Raw genomic sequence first — 20,155 nt, 5'->3', positions numbered from 1 at the left:
TATGATAATACCCACAGGCAAAGGCACTCGGTTATGCCCAGCAAGTCAAATGCCTCTTAACAGATTTACCTGTCAACACATAGCGATTTTAAAAAATCTTTTTTTTTTAAGTAATATTATTTTGATTTTGTTTGATATAAATTAAGCTGTGAATCCTATAACTCTGATTTGTCGGTTATAAAATGCATTTCTACATCACTTACGCGAAATTCACTTTTTTTTATTTAGAGCGTGTTTGATATTACAATCAAAACACTATTTATCTCAAATTTAAATTTTTTAAAAAAACTTAATTTTTTAAATGTTTTTGAATTGTTTTGATGTGTCTAATATTAAAAATAAATTTTAAAAAATTATTTTAATTTATTTCTTAACAAAAAACACAAGCTTTACCACATTCTCGTTCAGGCACCAAACTAAGCTATATCTGAGTTGTGTGGATTCTATGGAATTTCGGTTTGTAAATGTGGTCCGCTAAGAGCACATTTGGGTGGAGCTGTTTCTGCACTAACCACACTTGTAAATAAAAATCGAATCAAATATATAACCACGCTATTTTAACCAAAATTTTCTTTCTGTATTACCGTTCCATTTTTACAAGGTTCCTCATTTCGTTTGACAACTGAATAAACTGGGAAAAAACAAGATACAGGATTAAGGATTTCTGCACGCCCCTTCAACCTCTTGACCGATTCTTTACCGATAATATGATGCCAGGATGTAGAGAATGACTGATGTGGCAGTGGTGATTAGCAGTTCCTACAGGTGAAAACATATTATTATATTAGAGCAGACATCATAGCATTCAACAGATAGAAATATAGACAGTGAAACACCATCGGATAACTAACATAACCAGTTGAGCATGTATCCAAGAACTAAATAATAATTGCGTTTCACACAAGCTAATATTTGATGCATGAAGCAGGTAAAGCAGTGTTGTTATTCTATCCAGCACACAGGCCAAAGAAAAACTGCAGTGAGATCACTTTTATCAGCACAATAGAGCATGCCGAAATCTAGGGGATTTTGCAAAATCAAATAGCAAATGCAAATAAACTAGGTTTTCTAGCCCATATGCACACATGTGAGAGCTAATTGCCATTCCCAGTTTACAAAAGAACCTTAAGAATACAAGTAAGCGATATATGTTATGTGTTAAAATCACATAAACCCAAACTGATCCCCAAATGTATTTTTGCACAAAAAATATCCATACGAAGAACTCCTTTATTCAGGACAATATGTCAAGGTCACTACCTGATTATTGTAAAGAAAAACAGGTATGTAACTGCCAGCCATCTCAATCAAATTCAAAATACCAGTGTAAGCCTGCAAGGTATCAGCCAATGGTTATCAATGACCAATAATCCAAAACCAAACTAAGATTCTAATGTAGAGAAATCAGAGAGGCAAACATAATCCTGTCCAATGGCTTGCAGAAGTCCTTTCCTAAAGATCTTAAAAGGAAAAGGAACAGGAAGTAAACTAAGCATGATTTAACTGGTGATGGTCTCGCCATGAACATTTTCAAAAATTGATTGGACAGAAGCAAGGATTTAGAGGAGGGACAAACATAAAAGGTCTTCTTTAATGGTTTTACAGAATCTTCATCAAATACTTTGAAGCATATAACCCCCCCACCCCCCCAAGCCTCCTCACCACAAATCTAGATCAACCACTTGATGGAACCAACTTGACAAATCTTGTTATTGTAAGCTGGTCCATCTCCCATAAAATTCATAACGCAAATGCCAGAGGAAAGTTATTAGTATTATATACATACCGGGGGACTTATGGATTTAGTATTATTTAGTGAGAGCATTGCACTATTGAGGGACAGAAAAGTTTTGGAACATTTCTCTTTTCAATCATAAGAAACTCAGGATTGACTACTCTTATTTGAATGTGTGTTGCATAGCATCCCAATTAGTTCTCCAAGAACTTAGCTCAGGGAACATTTGCACATTAAAGCCACAGACATGTGAACTTATTGACAACCTTTCCAAAACCACACCAAAAAGTAGGGAAGAGTATAATACCAAGGAAGCAAAAGCAACAGAGCCAAACACTAGTGCGAGGGAACGAAGAATCCGTTTTCCCAAGCGCAGTGTTCGTCCCTCATCTTCACCTTCTTCCTGCAGCCAAAAACATCTCAGGTGTTGGAAAAACTTATTCAGGCATGTCAAAATTATTGAAAGTGCCTCCACATCTAATGTCCCACAAGACGGAAGAATGCTACTATTATAAATTTTACTCACTGTATATGTTTGTGAAACAGGAGGTTCAAAGGCTTTTAACTTCTCAAAAATTCGATATACAAATGCGAAAGCCAAAAACTGAAGAGGTTTATATTCAGCACTGCGTTTGATAAGAATCCAAGCTGTCTGCAGAAAGACAAGTACAACTTGAGAATGGAATCCAACAAAGAACAAAGAAAGCATCATTGTTATTAAAGACCTGAAAAGTATTCATATACGACAAGCTAACACCTATAACACAACAATTCTTCCTGATGGATTGATCAGAATTACTAGTGCAACTATTAGCCACTTAACTAGGCCCTCTGTTATTGACATTTTTGGTACACCCAAGACCCAGTATTAACATGATAAATTTTCATGGACATTTTCTACTCATATATAAAGAGAAAAAAGAACAAAGAAAAGAGCATGTCTCTGAGGGTTGCAGAAAAAACCTGAGAGTAACATAAGTTCATTTATATTGCAGAAGGGGTTCAAAGATAAACCCTCAACATCATGAAAACTTAAATTGACCGAATCAATCACACCAAAAACAAATGTCATTATATGAATTGCAAGTTCATAAAACTAAGCTCGGAGATAAAAACAAAAAGAAAAACAGACAAATAGACAGTAGAATCAACAACCTATAAGTTATGACAGTGCCCACCAACTTCCAAATTGCTGGCATGGATAAATGAAACTAATGACTTCCTTGCCCAAGCATATCACAGGCACTCACAAAATGCAGAGAATTTTCACAAAAGAACATCAATTAATTACTTACAAATGCAACAGATATTGCGAGGTTGATGCGCATGTCATTTTCACTGGACTTGGAAAACCTGAAACATATCGAAGACTTAATAGTACTGCTGAAGGAACGAATATAACATACATGGAAAAAGAAAAGGAACTATTCTGAGATATCTACATAGTTCATCAAAGCAAAGTAAATCAGTCTGCATCCTCAGTGGAAATTGCAAAGAAAAACTAAAAGATAAAAACAAATTGCACATAACTTCTATAAAATATACAAAATGCCATCCCAATAAGTTTATGAGTAATGCTGCGCAAGGCATTTCCCATTATCTGACAGAGAAGTAGTCCTCACACCTTCACTTTAGAACCTCTCCAGGCAGCCATAGTATAACTATGCTATAGGTAACTTATTATCAATTTCGTCATTTTCTCCCTAAGGTTTATTCTATGGGTGCTAGCAGAATCATAAACTACAAATAAAGGTAATACAGGACATAAAGATTTAAAGTACACAGCACCACATAAGTCAATTCTGCACCAGATTCTATTTAAAATACTGATATGGAGCAATCACAAGACCTTGGTCCCCATGGTACAATCGGCTGCTTATCAGCATATTTTATGTCCTTTGAGACCTGCATTTTAAAAATATATACAAGGATACTAGGATAATCAATATGATAACAAAATGGATCCTAGAAATGAACTTCAAAACATCAATGAAACATCTTTAAAATAAAGGTATCTAAAAAATATCTATGAATTTTCAAAAATGTTTTGCACAAAAGCATGTAATCAAGAATACAGCTTTGCTACTTGATCTTGTTAGTCCTGATATTCTAATTATGAATTCCATACACCCTTGTGGACGCCAATATGGGTGGGAATAGGTGAAGACAGCCACCAGAAGTTGCAAAGCAAAATGTTGCACTGCACAAGGTTCTTGATATATCCCAAGTTAGTTATGTGGTTAAGAGATTGCCAAACCATTTCAAAGCTGACGTGGTAACTGATAAGTTTTTCACTCAGTAAAAAGAAAAGCAATCATGAACTTAGTGTAAGAAAAGCCTGTTTTGGGTTTCTTCCATGAATGTGTATATTAAACTAGATAGCTTGTGTACTTATTAGGAGCATATTAAGTTCTTCTCGTTGTTTTTTACATGGTCATTAAAGCTGATAGTTTTTTTATACTCGGTTACTTATAATATATCAAGTCATTAGAAAAATTAAGTGTATATATATATAGAAACCCGCACACTATAAATTTCATTCAATTTTCCCTGGACAGAAGAACGAGGAAACCACCACAAATATCATCTAATATTTCACGTTTAATTCATCAATTCGAAAAGGTTCTAAAAGAATATCAAATCATGAACCATACCTTGAATGAACCATAAGTCACACCCTTCTTCCGATTACTTAACTGAGCCATCATCAATTTATCATATGCCTTCTCTAGCTGAAAGTCATGTATGGTAAAACCACAAGACAAGAACCCCAACACAAGACAAATTACAAATTCCTCATTATAAAGACATATGCTAGTACAAAACAGTTATCAACAGAATATTTTTTCTTTAGAGTGAGATAAAGTAGTAGCATACCTGAGCAGCAGCTACTTCATCACCCTCTATTTGGGCCTCTTTGCGCTTTTTTGCATACGCTGCCTTGACCATATCAAACCCCTCGATGGGATTCACACCAAGAACCTGAAACACCCAAACCCAAAAATAATTCAAACAAAAAGCACCACACCACCATACACAACAATTCCATAACATCAAATCCTTACTGCAAAACCGAGAATTATCAAAGATTACCTCATATGGGTTTAAGTCATTATCTGACCTAGAGCCTCCTGCTGCGGACGCAGAAGCATAAATAAAACATTTATGTTGCCTTTCAACTCTAGGAAATCTGATAAAATTACAACAAAATGCTACCGTTATTATATACCCCAATGCAATTAAACCAATAAGCAAAAACAAAGTGGCATACATATACTTATACACAACTGAATTTATTAATTTTCATTTAAGACTGAGTCTTAAAATACGAAAACCCATTAAACTCAAACTTTGGTATAGTTTCTTTTTGTAAAATTTTCTCAGCGACCAAACAGTTCATAAACCTCTGTACCCATTAAGAATCACTGCATAAACTAAGCTCCAAGCAAAAGGCTTAGCTCCTTTATATAAACATACTAATATTTGTGACATTTCAATAAGACTCTCTCTTTGGTTACTGAGATTATGCAAAGATCGGGATTTTAACGATAATTCATAGTTACCTGAGAAAAGAAGGGGGGGATTTTAAAACTGAGCTTTTGAGAGTGTAATTCCTCTGGGAAATTTGGCGTTTGGGGCAGTTAAGGACATTTGAGACCGCCAAAGCCATTGATTTCAATGTGGAAGGGAATTGTGGAATTTGAGTTTTAGGGTTTTTTCAAGGGTTTTTGAATTGGAGTGTAGTAGTTTTACAGGTTTATCCGTTAGTGCTTGTTTGTTGGTGTCCAATAGGGAAATTCAATTCAATTCCTGGAATCCCTTTTCTTTCCCCTTCTTTTGAGTAATTTACAAATCTCTCCCGTGAGGCTTTGGAAGACTCCAAGGCTGTAGTTGTTTTTACAGTTCGCTGTGCGTTTTTAAAAGTTTTGAATTTTTTTAAAATTAAATTTTTTTATATTTTTTAATTATTATAATATTCTGATATTAAAAAAATATTATTTTAATTTATTTTTAAATAAAAAATAATATAAAAAGTAATTATTAATAAAATATCAAATATTACCTTAAAATCTCAACACACACATATATTCTAAGCTTTTTAATAAGTTCTATTAGAGGTGATTATTTTCAGTTTGGTTTGGTTTTTATCTAAAAAAATAACCAAACTGAAATTTTTTAAAAAAAACCGAAATCGGTTCAAACTGACCGGTTTCGGTTTGGTTCGGTTTTTTAGGACAAAAACCGGTTCAAACTGGTTTGACTCGATTTTTTCGGTTTGGATCGGTTTTCCGGTTTGGATCAGTTTTTCAGTTTGACTCAGTTTTTCCGGTTTGACTTGGTTTTTTTTTGTTTGATTTCGGTTCAGTTTTTTCGGTTTTAGGCTTATAAAACCGAAACCGAACCAAACCGAACCGATTGGTTTTTTTAAAATTTTAATCGGTTTTTTTCACAGTTCAATTTTTTCGGTTATTTTTTTCCGGTTTTCTTGGTTTTTCAGTTTTTTTACTCACCCCTTAGCTTTATGAATTGTTTTTATAGCTTTTATGCATTTTTTTTAATTTTGGTGTTGATACATGGAATATGTGAGGGGTTTTTTGAGTTGATAATATCAATATACAAATTGGTTTTAGTTTTAATTAAAAACCAAATTGTTGCATAAGTATTATTCTTAAATGAAGGTAATATAAATTGGTTACTACTGAATATATTCAACTAATAAAATCAATGTTCAAATATATAAATGAAAAAAAAAAACTACAGCAATGCAAGAGTAATTCACTAGTTTACTCTTGAACCGAATACTTTTCTTATTAACTTTTTCAATAAATCATAGTTCAATTGATGTTAGTGTCTGTTTTCTCCATGATAAGTGTAATTCAAATCTCTAATTTGTAACAAAAAAAATTAAAAATTGAGTTTTTTTTTGGGTTATATATATATATATAAGATAAGGTGTTAGTAGTATATCATAAATAAAAAACCTCAAAAGATTAGATAGTTAAAAAGATTTGATTTTTTATTATTTTTTGGATTCAAACTTTGAGGTTGGCATCAAAAAAATATTGTTTAGGCATCGGTTGTTTTGTTTTTGCATGCAAAAATATTTTTTTAAAATAATTTTTATTTGCTTTAAATTAATTTTTTAAATGTTTTTATATATCGTTTTGATACTGATATTTAAAATAAATTTTAAAAAATAAAAAAAATATTATTTTGATGCATTTCAAAGTAAAAAACACTTTAAAAAACAATCAATATCATAATGTTAAACAAGCTCTTAATATACCAGGTTAATGTAGGAAGTATACTTTTAAAATTGTCTATGAAAGGATTTAGTCTTGCTTAACAAATAAATTGATTAGAAATTAATTTTATTGTATAATTTAAAAAAGTAAGCATACTACATGGATTGTTAGGACTGTTAAATTTATTTATAAAATAAACATGGCAATTAAATTGTTGCCATAATTTATAATAGGTGATGGTGGGGATCTAAAGAAACATGGGTGGGCTGGCAAGCATTAGGTACTTGTTTGTTGATTGGTATGTTAGCTTGTGTGGGTTGTAACTGAGCCATATGTTTTTTAAATCAATTAGCCCTTTTCAAAGGGTTACGAAGTTAATAAATATAAAAATGTGTTGACCAAAAAACAAAACTACAAACTTCACCTTCTTTATAGATAAAATTCATTTATTTGTCACTTGATTAAAAATTAAATTAAAAAAAATATATGCTTGAAAAGTTCCTACATTACAATGGATTACAATAACAATCCAATAATCCATGGTGAATTTTTTTTATTTTCTTAGTTCTTCTATTTTTTTTATATTTTGGTCACTCAATTTATTTATTTTTATTTGATCCTTTAACATTGTATTGATTTATAATTGGTCTTAGTGATTTATTTTTTATATCTGCATTTAAGGCTCGTGATGTCGAGAAAATATTCCGTCGCTTGGTTAATGTTCGGTGTAGCAAAATAAAATTTAATTTCATTGGTTTTAAATAATTAGAGCATTGGGACTGAATTTGAAGCTTTAACAAATATCCAACCTTAGGGATTGATCTACACTGACAAGAGAAAAGTCCACCTGTTTTTTTGTTATTTTAACTCTTTTTTTTAATTTGATAATTTCACATTTATTTATTGGAGATTGTACTTAATGGTTTATTTTGGTTGACTAGATGGTGATCTTGTGATATCAAGGAAAATCTTTCGCACTCAGTTAGTGCTTTGTTTGGTAAAACAAAGTATTGATCTAAAACAATTGAGCTTTAAGGGATCAAATTTGAAAATAAAACAATTATAAGGGATTAAAGTGAGCGAGAAGGCAAGGCTTGGATGACACATGTAACTCACACGCTAGTGAGTGGGTGAAGCTGTTCTGATTGGATGGTGCGTGTGATTTTTTTTGGCTACCAAATACAGCCTTCTATGACGGTGTTAAGTGCAACACGATGAAGTCTTACAGTGAAGCAACACGAGGAGGAGGTTGATAGATAGGTTGACTTTGAATCTTTTTTTCTTCTCCTCTCTCTTTTCTCTCATATCTTCTTGATTTCCATACTGACACATCCAAAATAGTAAAGTAGCAAGTCATTTTATTTTTATATCAGATTTAGTGCTCTTTCTTTTTATATGTTATTTGTTTTGTTTTGGATATTTTTTTCAAATGATTTTTTTTTAATTTCATCCCTTAATATTTGGTTAGTTGAAAATTGAGATTTAAAATTTTGTAAGCTTGTATTTTATGAGGTAATCTCGGTCTCAAGACTTGGATCACAAGTTTAAAAGGTTGGTCCAAGTTGACTTTATTTTTTTAAAAAAAAAATTTGATCTTTTTTATTTCATCATTGAACATTGAGTTTGTTGGGGATCCATATTCATAATTGTTTTTATTTTTATAGGGTTATCTCAATCTCATGACATGAGTCATGAGTTTGATTGGCTAACCAAAGTTATCTCGAGTCTTTTTTTTCTTGTTTTTATTTTAAATTTATTTTTTTCACTTCTTTCCTTTAACATTGAGTTGGTTCAAAAATTCAGGTTTTTAATTTATTTTATTACCTTTTATCAGGTGATCTCGTTCTTATAACCTAAGTCGTAGAGTTTGGTTAACTTGCTTAAGTTTACTCGAGTTGTTTTTTTTTTTCTCCTTTTTTGTAAATTGTTTTTTTTTTCTATATCATCCTTTTACGTTGGGGTTAGTTGAAAAATGAGCCTCATAATTTTTTTATTTACTTTTTATAGAGTTATCATGACCTCACGACTTAGGATGCAGTTTGGTCAGCTGGCTTAAATTGATTCAAATTGTTTTTTTTTATTTTTTTTTTAAATTGATTTGGCTTGGAACTGGGCTCCAAAAACCTTTTTTGTTAGATTTATATGATATTGTCTCGTTCTCATAACTCGTATCGCGAGTTTGATAATTTAACTCAACTTAAATTAAGTTTTTTTTTAATTCTTTTTTTAAAATCGAGTATTTTTTTTAATTCCCGTAATTAAATATTATTTTGGTTGAAATATATTTTTTTATTCTTAGATAAGCCGGAAAATGTATTTTAGATATTATTTTAATAAATTCAATCTGATAAAACATATTGTTAAGAGGTTAGATTGTAGAAAACTTTTGAAAGGAATCTTTTCAAAATATTGTCAAAAGTTCTTTTTGTGTATCCAATTATTATTTTTGTTTAATTTGTTTGATTTATTGTGGTTGCATACTTTTTTATAATATAAATGAATAAAGCTTTGCTTATTAAATTCAGTGGGGTCATAGATTATTTCTTGCTTCTTTGAAAAAAGCTAGCAGTTGCTTGAGTTTTTTTTTTTTTTTTTAATTTATTTGGATCCAGCTTATGATGTTGTGCTGGTCATCAATCTAGTTTAAACTAATTCTGCATAATATATGGAATTTTTTTAATAAAAAAAATCCCTACATCGCATTACTATAGACATGCCTAGTGGCTATTTTAGTATATACTAGCAATAAAAGGTTCTAAATGGAAATATGAAAAAGTTGGAACGAATAATAATAATAGAGAACTGAAATAACATGCTACGTGTTTGGAATGATGATAATAATAATAATAAAAAAAAAAGGAATAAAATTTGATATTTTAATTACCTTTTTGAAGGTCTGAGGGTATTAATTATGATTAAGACAATTACATCCATGCGATGCCATAATAGCAGTGGTGAAGGGAGGGGTTATAAAAATTAAATACGATATTAATAATATACCCATTAAAATCACACCCCGTGACTTGTGTTACTAATTATTTATATTTTCTATATAATTAAAACTTATAGTCAGCCAGCCCTCTTCATCATCAAAATATAAAGCTGATGTGAGCGATATTATATAAGATCATGCAAAATTATTAAACTTCGAGACCTCGGATCACAAACAGCAGACCATGACAGGTAACATCCACATTAAAATGATTATATTTTTTATTTTGTTTAATTGCAATTGTTTAGATCAACTTGCGCGCACTTCGACTAATTCCCCGACCCTGAAGTTAACGATCAGGTAAATCTCCAGTGGTCCTGAAATTTGTGGCACTCAAACGGGTGATCTTTAAAAAACAAATCCAGGATCTGACTAGTTGAACCACACCCCATTAAAATGATTATATTTTTTTATTATTATTATTAACGTGAGTGTTCGGGTCAGCTTGCGCACACCTTGACTAATCTCACGGGTCCTGAAATTAACGATCATGTAAGTCTTCAGTGGTCCTGAAATTTATAAGATTAGAATTGATTATCTCTCAAAACCGAATCTAGATCCTAATTATATTTTTAATTGTTCCACTTATGTGATGTCCTAACTTAATACACAAAACCACCTGGTATCTTGGTCGCCCATCGTTTAATATTTTTATTTTAGTGGACACAAAGCAAGAACTAAACACTTGTTTAGAATTAAACTATAGCAGTTATGTGATATTCTTAAATTTAATTGGAACAAATAAAACAATGCAACGATGGGTTAGTAGACGATATTAAATTAGCCCTACGGGGAATCTACTTCAATCAGGTTTGTCCATCGTGCAGCATGAGTTCATGTGTTGTATATGCCATACAATTTTATTTTTTTTTAGAGATAATATATTATTTTCCGGCCAACTTTTTGTAGTTGGAAAAAAGGGATGTTCTTAAAATGAATGTGATAATAATTACAATTTAAAATATAATTTTTTACATGGAAATGTATTAAAATAATATTTTTTAAAAATTATTTTTGATATTAGCATATCAAAAAATCTAAAACTATAAAAAAAATTAATTTTAAATAAAACATTTTAAATTTTTAAAAATATAATTTCAACTATATTTTCAAACCGAGTCTAATTACTCCACCAAGTTATCCACGATGTACATAGTTCATAATATGACAATTAACTTCCAACAACACACTCACGTATCATAGTACCTTCTAAAAAATAATCCTTAAAAAATTCATATAATTTTATCATACCTAAAATTCACAACAATATCCTTTATATCATGCTTTTATCATAAAGTTTTATATTTTTTAAAACCAAAAACGTAGGATGAAAGAGAGAAAAAAACTGTATTCTTTCTTGCAATGCATATAAACAATTGTTTGAAATAACAAAAAGAATTATAATTTTTTTACATAAAGAAGTCAATGATAACATCAGACTATGACTAAGAACCCTTGTAATATTTTTTTTAATTTATTAGCTTTCTAGCTCATTATGTAATTGCATTGTTTTTGGATACTAATTATAATTGGAATGGATAAAACAATGCATAAACAAAAATTTTATGAATGTTTTATTTTTAATATTATAACTATTAAACAAAGCAAAAATATGATAAATCATAATTTAATTTTTTTAGTTTTGATTACTTATGTTTAATAATATAGTTAAAAACTCTTTAAAAGACTCTAAACAATAATTTCTACCATACTCTCAAATATAAATATTAACATAGGGTAGGGTGAGATTTAAAAATGAACAGACTTATTTAATTATCAAGTCTTTTTGATGAATAAAAAAAATTAAAATAAATATTTATTAATTTAATTTTAATTTTGATGATTTGCAAATTTCAACTGTTTTGAGAGTTTTATAAACGTGGATGGCCAGTATTAACTATTAAGAGTTTGTTTGATATTGTAATAGCGGTTATTTTTTAAAGTGTTTTTTTATTTAAAAATATATCGAAATAATATTTTTTTATTTTTTAAAATTTATTTTTAACATCAATATTTTAAAACAATATAAAAACACTAAAAAAATTAAAATACAAAAAGATACATATATAAATCTACACAAAAGAGACTCCATCACGTCAAGGATGTCATAGTTTCATATATAAATAAAGAAGCGTGATGAATGATAATTCTACTAAAAAAGAGGCATGCGCGTGCTGTGCTAATTAACTACAGGAAGGCGTGGCCGTGGATCCTAACTAAACTTGAGGCATGATCGATGCAAAGAAGAAATTTCATTTGCAGGTTAAAATTCATGATGCAAGAAAAAAAAAAAAAACACCTCTAAATATTAAAGTAAAAATGGTGCAAGTTTGTTCTAATTATGTAAGCTATGACGTGTGTAGGCTCTAGCCCGGCTCGGTGGTTAAAATGTTACTTTTGTGTTTTTTGTATTTTGTTTTTTTTTTTTAAATTAGCATTATAGGTTAAAATTTTTAGTGAAATAAAACAGTTTTTAAAAAAATAGTAAAATATTTAATATATCTCAATTCTAAAATAACTATAAACCTAGTTTCCTTTCTTCTCCTCCCAGTAAAAAAAGACCCCCCCCCCCCTCTCTCTCTCTAAAACCAATGACCAGCCCCCCTTCTCTCTCCAAAAAAAAAAACATGTCTTTAAAAATTGGTTTTCTCCATAAAATAACTAGAAACCGCATCTACTCCGTCTCCAAGCCTCCAAGCATGTTTTTTTTAGTGAAAAATCATCACCTTAGACGCCACCATCGCTCCCCACCCACCACGCTATCACTATTTCTGGTTAAAAAAACAAGATAAACATCCTACATTGCTAATAATTTTATAAGTTTTATATTTAAGTTGTGATTAATATAGTTGTGATTAAATTATTGTTTAGGTTTAGTTTGAAATTAGGGTTTGTTGATTTTTTGATAAATTAGTTGTGAATTAAGTCAATAAAGGTTGATTTAAGCAATTGAGTATGGAAATAACATGAATTAAGTTGGATTTTAATTAAATTTGTGTGGCGTTGAATGTTTGGATAAGTTATCAAAAGTGTGCTAAACACAGTATAAAGTCTGACAATCAACAACAAGATACAACATATCTATGGAAAGGGAAGATAGGAGTGTCAAGGTTGTCAAAAACATATTTTTGACACGGCACGGAAAATACAAAATAAACTCGGATCGTAAAATCATAATGAATTTTTTTTTCATACATAGTTCAAGCACCTTAAAATACACACTTCAAATAAAAATTCATACATAGTTCAAACATCTTAAAATACATGGTTCAAATAAAATCAATATTAAAATACGAGATTTTTAATATCTAACAAGCATGCACCTTCCATTCACCAATTATCAATCCGAGAATCCAAAGACAGCAATCCATATCACACAAAATCAATATTAAAATGCTGATAAATAACCAAAAAAAGAAGAAGAGAGAGAGAGAGGAGAGAGAGCTTAACAGACCTTTGTTGCCAATCCAAAATCAGCATCCTTCCACTTGCCAATCCTGACGTAAGCATCAGAAGCACAAATCCTCCTCAAAACCCTCAATATCAACCAAATTGCTAAGTCAGCAACATCATCAGTCAAAACATCAGGGGTATTAGCAACTCTAATCCCTTTCTCTTCACACTTTCTCAAATCAATTTTATCCAATCCTACACTGTAATTGGCAACAATTTCTAAACTTGGCAATGACGCAATTAGTTCAACATCTTCACCAATCTCAGTGTTACCTACTACTGCTCTGATTGTGTTTCCTTGATCTGTTTTCAAGAATTCAGTTATTGAAGAGTTGCAGTGCCATAGTTTGAAGAGATTAAAGTGGGTTTCTAGATGTTGTTCTAGGTATTTGTCCATCGGACAAGTCATGAGGACTCCAATGGACCTCATTTTTATGCCTAAGATTTTTTCAAGGTTAGGGTTCTTCTCCTTTTCTGTCTGTTGGGTTGTGTGGTGGTTCGTTTCCATTTTGAAAGCCAATTAACATGGTTGATGAATTTAGAAGACAGTGCAAAAGCATAAGGTATAAGTAGTTAAAGGGGGTTGACAAACCAATAGTATTTTGGAAAATATATTCCATATACCAAATACGAATTCAGAAGTAAAAGCTCAGTAATACTAGCAAGACTGTAAAGGCATATAATCAAACTCATAGAGTATTACAAATGAAGTGGGTAATAGATATCATTGAAAAGAAGACTCTTCAACATACGCTTCTTACGAAGCGTTGAAAAAGTAGGATAGGATATTACTTGAGTCCGCAAAATCGCTTGCAGATCCGGTTTCTTCTTGGCTTCACCCTTCTCTTTCATCTCCCCTGAACCCGCCACAGCTGGTATCTCTTCCCAATTCTTCCTACTACTCTTTGCAGACCCAACTAGCATTTCTGAAACTTTTGAAATCCCAACAACAATATTTGTAATCTTCTTCTTTCCAACAGAGTCCGAGACAGCAGGTGAAAGCTTCACTCCAGAAACCCTTTTCCCTGGAGAAAGCGAAGCCCTTCGAGCATTGGGAGAAGGTTGTTTCCTCCCACTCGGAGATGGCTGCCTATACCTAGATGGAACAATAATTGATGGCTAATTTTTCTAAAGTCGTGAGCTGTTGATCTCACGGTGGCGGGTTAGTTGATCTCACGGTGGCTGGTTAATAGAAAAGGAGATTAGGGATTTAATGTTCAGAGTTCAGACGTTGTTTTCATTGAAAAGGATGAAAGGAAGCCGATTTAATGTTCAGCTTGTTAATAGCCAATAGGCGCTGGACAGCTGGAGCCTGGAGGAAACATATAATTCAGTTTATGTATTTTGTTGAAATCGTTAAAACGGTCCTGAAATCGCGTTTTTGTGCGATTTCACCCGATTTCAACAATTTTCAAGTTTTTCAAATGATTTAACATGTTAAGCATATATTGACTCGTAAAATCGTATGATTTTACGAGTCAAAATACGATTTTAACAACCTTGAGGAGTGCACTCAAAATAAGCTGATCTTGTTGTTTCCAAAGAAGGGTTAACTTAAAGAGAAGAACCTTCAACATTAGCTACTTAAGGCGAAGGACATGGAAAAGAGCCACCAACAAAGTGGAAAACACATTGACCAAGAAAATATAGCTTCATATGTATTCGTCAATGGAGATGGTTAGAGTTTGTGAGCTTCAAGGAAATTACTTGTTAAGCGTTGGAAAGAGGTGCGACAACTGCAAAACAAGGATCAGTGGCAATAGCAACAACAATGAAGGGAAGGGAAGAATTGTTGGTCAGTGCAGAAGAGAAGTAGAAAGACAACACCGATGCAGAAGCCATGGATAAAAAAAATATATCCGTGGTGGGGTCTGTGTTGATTGAATTCATAAGGAAAAGAAGAAAGAGTGTTAATATGTTTAAACTCTGATACCAAATTGAAATAATAATAGAGTTAAATCAATTAGTTTATCATCATTTTCTATTTATATATGCAAGGCAACACAATATAAATATAGTAAGGTTAGAGAGTACAACACAAAATCAAATCTATACACTATACATGGTAAGTATAATTGCTATAATATGCACTCTATAATTCAACATTTCCAATAATACTATAGCAACTTTTTATTGAATCTAAAAGGAAAAACCTTTAAAGCTAGTTGAATGGGTATTTGTTTCATATAAATCAATTTCATCTTCTCCTCCAATGGGTAATATATTGCAACTGTTATAAGTGTTTTCAAATATGTTCAAGATTGTCAACTGATTTCAACAAAAGAAATAAATCAATAAGAAACAAGAGAATAAACATTTATGAAATGCAATATTGCATGTGTAATTAGTCTAAATCTAATTAGGATTGGGATATTCTTATGTTGCTCTGAAAATGATCTATTTTTTTTCTTTTAATTTAAGCCTTCTAAGAAAATTGAATGATTAAGATCTTGATAGCTAACATTTACTTAATTAAATATTAAAACTTAGTTATTTTGACTTAATAGGCACCCTTTAAAATATACTTTAATTTTATGATAAAAAATATGGAAATAAAAAAGGAAATTAAAATCAATCCTAAAACAAACAATTTTTTTTAACATGGTTATATATTCTCATGCTAAGATTTTTTGTCAAATCATTGCAAGGCAATTTAAAAATTTTAGATTGTTTTCTGTCTTCTCTTGGATCTTAATAGATGTGTTGTTGAGTTTCTTCTAAGGATTTCCACACACACACACACACACACATATATATATATATATATATATATATATATATGATTGAATATTATATTCGATGAATTTTTTAGTTACTTAACAAAGTGAAAAAAAAAGTTTCATCGAAATACCTTTTAATGGAAATAATTTTTACTTAGTGGATGAGTGAAAAAAACAAACTAAAAAATGAAAAAAAATATTTTGATAAAAAATAAAACTCTTTGATAATGGTATTTAATTTTGTGGGTAATAGAAATACGCCATGTGTTCAATGTGATGGGATCAATTTTAATTCAGATTTTATATTCAAACCTTACAATGAGACCAATTTTCTCTTCAAATCAAAAGTTTAAAGACCCAATTATATTTATTGGAACCAATGAGTTTGATATGTAAAAATTAAAATACCTCAAGGACTAAAAATACCATTGAACCACAAAAAAAAAAAGGAATAAAGCATTTTGTTAAGAGTTTAACACTTATTTACTTTTTTTATTTCGGGCATTGACATGAAGCTTTTGTGTTATTTTCTATGTTAATTACTGTGTATATCATAAAAAAATAGTCTTAATTTTTTTTCCTTACAAGTTAAAGTCTTACTAAGGGGTCCAAATTATGAGAAATCAATTTGAAAAACATTACATGATTTTATAGTTCTGTATAGAATTTGTTTCGACTTATCATATCTTTTGTAGATATTCATTCATAAAATCAAAATATTATATAAAATGTAAGTATTAATTAAAAATAGTTTTTTTAAATTAAATGTTTGATTAAATAAAAATTGACTAATAAAATCTTAGTATTATGTTTTTTTCTAGAAAATTTATATTAAAACATTGTTGGTTTGTTGAAAAGTATTTTTGTAGAAACACTTTTCTTAATTCTCTCATGTTTCGCTATATTATACAAAATTGGTTAATAGAAGAGAGAGAAAAAAGCTTTAAATGAAGAAAAATGTTTTTTTATTTTAAAATATTAGAAAACATTTTCCAAGAATGATCTAAAAATTAAAGTGATATAATATTTCATTTTATATATAATACTTTAAAATATAATATTAGAAAATAATAAATTAATTATATATTTATATAGAAAATAATATATTAGGATATATTAATATGCAATATAAAAATATATTAATTTGATATGCTAGTGCATGTAATATTTTAATTTAGATAGTATTGCTAAAAGCTATATTTGAAAACAAAACATGTTATATTATACAATAATCATATATTTTAAATCATATAAACTATATTATAAAATTAGGATACTATAAAAATTAATTTATTTTTTAATGTTCTTCAAACACATAAAAATAGTTATATGTCTATAATATTGTATCTAAACAATTCATGGTATATGTATAATTACATTTTATAAAATAAATTTTATATAAATATATGATATAATAAATTATTTTTTCATACAATATTATTTTTCATTTCTCTTTTTTTTTAAGTGTTCAAATATTTAAATTTAATGTTATATATATATATATATATTAATTAGATTAACTTAAAAAATATTAATAAATAATTTTTGATTTTATGATATAATTAAACATTAAAAAATAGTTTTTTTCTACGAAAAAACAAATCTTTAAAAAGTAATATCTAGCTTAAAAAACGTGGTGAATCTGAAGTAGCCGCAAAACTACTCAACCGAATATTCCCCAAACTATTCTCTCTTCCCTATAAAAAAAACATAACAGAAGAGTACGCAGCCAGAATTAAGAGCAAAACCAACTCACGAAACCTCCTTCATTCCTTAAGGAAAATGTGTGATGATACCTTAAAGAGCAACTATCATCTCTGTGAAGAGATCGGCCGAGGAAGATTTGGCACGATCTCTCGTTGTTTTTCACCCATCAAGAACGAATTCTTTGCTTGCAAATCTATCGACAAGAATCTCCTTAATGACCCAACTGACCGTGAGTGTCTTCAAAACGAAGCAAAGATTATGTCCCTCTTGTCTCCCCATCCAAACATTGTCCAACTCTTCGATGTCTACGATACTGAAGATTCTCTTGACATGGTATTAGAGCTTTGCCAGCAGTCTACTCTTTATGATCGTTTAATGAAGAGTAGTAATGACGGGTTAAGCGAAGGCAGGTGTGCGTCGATAATGAAACAATTATTGACTGCAATAGCGCATTGCCATAGATTTGGTATTGTGCACAGAGATATTAAGCCGGATAACATATTGTTTGATGAGATGAACCGGGTCAAGTTGGCGGATTTTGGGTCCGCTGATTGGGTTGGGGAGGAGGGGACGTTGAGTGGGGTGGTGGGTACCCCGTATTATGTGGCGCCGGAGGTGGTGATGGGGAGAGATTATAATGAGAAAGTTGATGTGTGGAGTGCCGGTGTCGTTTTGTATGTTTTGTTAGCTGGATTTCCGCCGTTTTATGGGGAGACTGCTGAGGAGATTTTTCAGGCTGTTGTTAGAGGGAATTTGAGGTTTCCTCCTAAGGTTTTTAGAAATGTTTCCCCGGAAGCTAAGGATCTGTTGAGGAAGATGATTTGTAGAGACGTTTCTAGGAGATTTTCAGCTGAGCAAGCTCTATGTAAGCTCTTAATTATTATTTTTATTTTGTTTTGTTTTTGAATTTTGGTAATCTTTTTATGGATTTAAAGTGGGATTTCTTTTTATTAATGAGTTTATGAGTTAAAATACTGAAATAGTTTTTATAATATTGCAACAGTTTTCCTGTTTATAAACAGGGTTTAAGACCCTTTTTTAGCATAATCCTCTGTTTTTATGTCTGTGAATCATTACTCTTGCTCTGATGCTTTTGATAAATTGAGATTTGTTTTCTTTTGATCACAGAATTAATCAGCTAAAATGCTGAGAAGAGTTTTGCTTTTAACAATTTTCTCATGAATCAAACAGAAAATTAGCCTTTTCTTGAGTTTGAATCACTGTTTTGATGTATGTGAATCATTAGTCTCACTCTGTTGTGTTCTGTTTGAAATGCAGGGCACCCATGGATCTTGAGTGGAGGAGACTAGGAGAGGCAGTCTCAATGGACTAATCTGCCCTTGTAAAAATCCAATAAAATACCCCTCAAAGCAAGGATTGCTAATAGCTTATCACTGTGTAGTGAGTGTGTACATACAACCGCCTATCAAGCCCCCAAGATGCTAACTTTGCCTTGTGCAGCACAAAACCCTATGGTGAATACTTCCAGAATTTCAGTTTTTTCCAAGCCAGAGATGGAGGATAGAGGCTGAGAGAGATGGACAAAACAAACAGTCACCTGACGTTACTCATGAGGCTCTGATGCAAAGGACTGTGGCCTTGTTTTTTTGTTTTTTGCCTTTGTTTATGCTATAAAGAGAGAGCCTGTAGATAGTTAAGAAGAAAAAGGTTGAGAATCCCGTCTTTCCCCTCCTTTGCTTTTTTTGAAAATTCAAGGAAGTGAGAAAGCTAGAGGAAGTTTGTACTATTACTGCTTTAATATGTTATGCCTACTTACCTTTATTCTCAGTTTTGTTGTGAATGAATCGTGTTCTTGTAATGTGTTAAATGTTTCGGAATCTGAGTGTTCATCTTTTGTTTGATTTGGATGGAGGCATAGAGTAAATGCAAGCTGAGTCATGTTTTTGATGGAGGCATATTTCAAGGATATGCTATGGCAGATGCGCCACGCCATTACTCAATGCGGAACAAAGTGATTCTATAGAACAAGAATATGTCGTGTGAATTGGGATGTAGGTTTTGAATTTATTTTTCAGAGATTACTAGTTTGAGTGTCATAAATTTCTAAGCTATTGGAGGTTTACTTAGTTTTTAATTTTAAAATCTCAAGTGATTAGTCGAGATACGTTTAAGCTAATCCAAATATACATAGTTAAAAAAAATAAAAAATCTGTCTTGGCTCTCGAGTTCATGCTAACCAGCTGGGTGTGCTTCACATTGTGAAGTCAAAGATTTCTTCCTCTTTCCAATTTCCTGGCTCGAAGGATGGGATTTAAGTTGTGCAATTGTCAAAGCTTACAGT

At 30.8% G+C, this 20,155-nt stretch overlaps 3 protein-coding genes across 3 annotated transcripts; 1 reads left to right on the top strand and 2 right to left on the bottom strand.

Annotated features, from left to right (window-relative positions):
• Window positions 1-517: 517 nt before the first annotated feature.
• On the bottom strand, window positions 518-5,545 carry LOC7474622 (protein CHLOROPLAST J-LIKE DOMAIN 1, chloroplastic). Its single transcript, XM_002319068.4, has 10 exons — window positions 5,299-5,545; window positions 4,829-4,925; window positions 4,613-4,717; window positions 4,390-4,467; window positions 3,585-3,640; window positions 3,031-3,088; window positions 2,262-2,387; window positions 2,043-2,138; window positions 1,261-1,332; window positions 518-759 (listed from the first exon to the last, which is right to left on the bottom strand). Exons 1-10 carry the CDS (start codon window positions 5,403-5,405, stop codon window positions 697-699), a joined length of 858 nt encoding a protein of 285 aa, XP_002319104.2. The 5' UTR covers window positions 5,406-5,545; the 3' UTR covers window positions 518-696.
• A 7,574-nt stretch (window positions 5,546-13,119) lies between these two features.
• LOC127904194 (glyoxylate/hydroxypyruvate/pyruvate reductase 2KGR-like) lies at window positions 13,120-14,678 on the bottom strand. Its single transcript, XM_052446482.1, has 2 exons — window positions 13,428-14,678; window positions 13,120-13,296 (listed from the first exon to the last, which is right to left on the bottom strand). Exons 1-2 carry the CDS (start codon window positions 13,932-13,934, stop codon window positions 13,282-13,284), a joined length of 522 nt encoding a protein of 173 aa, XP_052302442.1. The 5' UTR covers window positions 13,935-14,678; the 3' UTR covers window positions 13,120-13,281.
• A 3,188-nt stretch (window positions 14,679-17,866) lies between these two features.
• On the top strand, window positions 17,867-19,641 carry LOC7487701 (phosphoenolpyruvate carboxylase kinase 2). The gene is made up of 2 exons (XM_002319617.4): window positions 17,867-18,718; window positions 19,132-19,641. The coding sequence occupies exons 1-2, from the start codon at window positions 17,929-17,931 to the stop codon at window positions 19,161-19,163; spliced, it is 822 nt and encodes a 273-aa protein (XP_002319653.1). The 5' UTR covers window positions 17,867-17,928; the 3' UTR covers window positions 19,164-19,641.
• Window positions 19,642-20,155: the final 514 nt, after the last annotated feature.

The sequence above is a fragment of the Populus trichocarpa genome, chromosome 13 (assembly GCF_000002775.5).
Source record: "Populus trichocarpa isolate Nisqually-1 chromosome 13, P.trichocarpa_v4.1, whole genome shotgun sequence".
NCBI lineage: Eukaryota > Viridiplantae > Streptophyta > Magnoliopsida > Malpighiales > Salicaceae > Populus > Populus trichocarpa.
The sequence above is the reverse complement of the archived record's forward strand: the minus strand, read 5'-3'. Positions and strand labels throughout refer to the sequence as shown.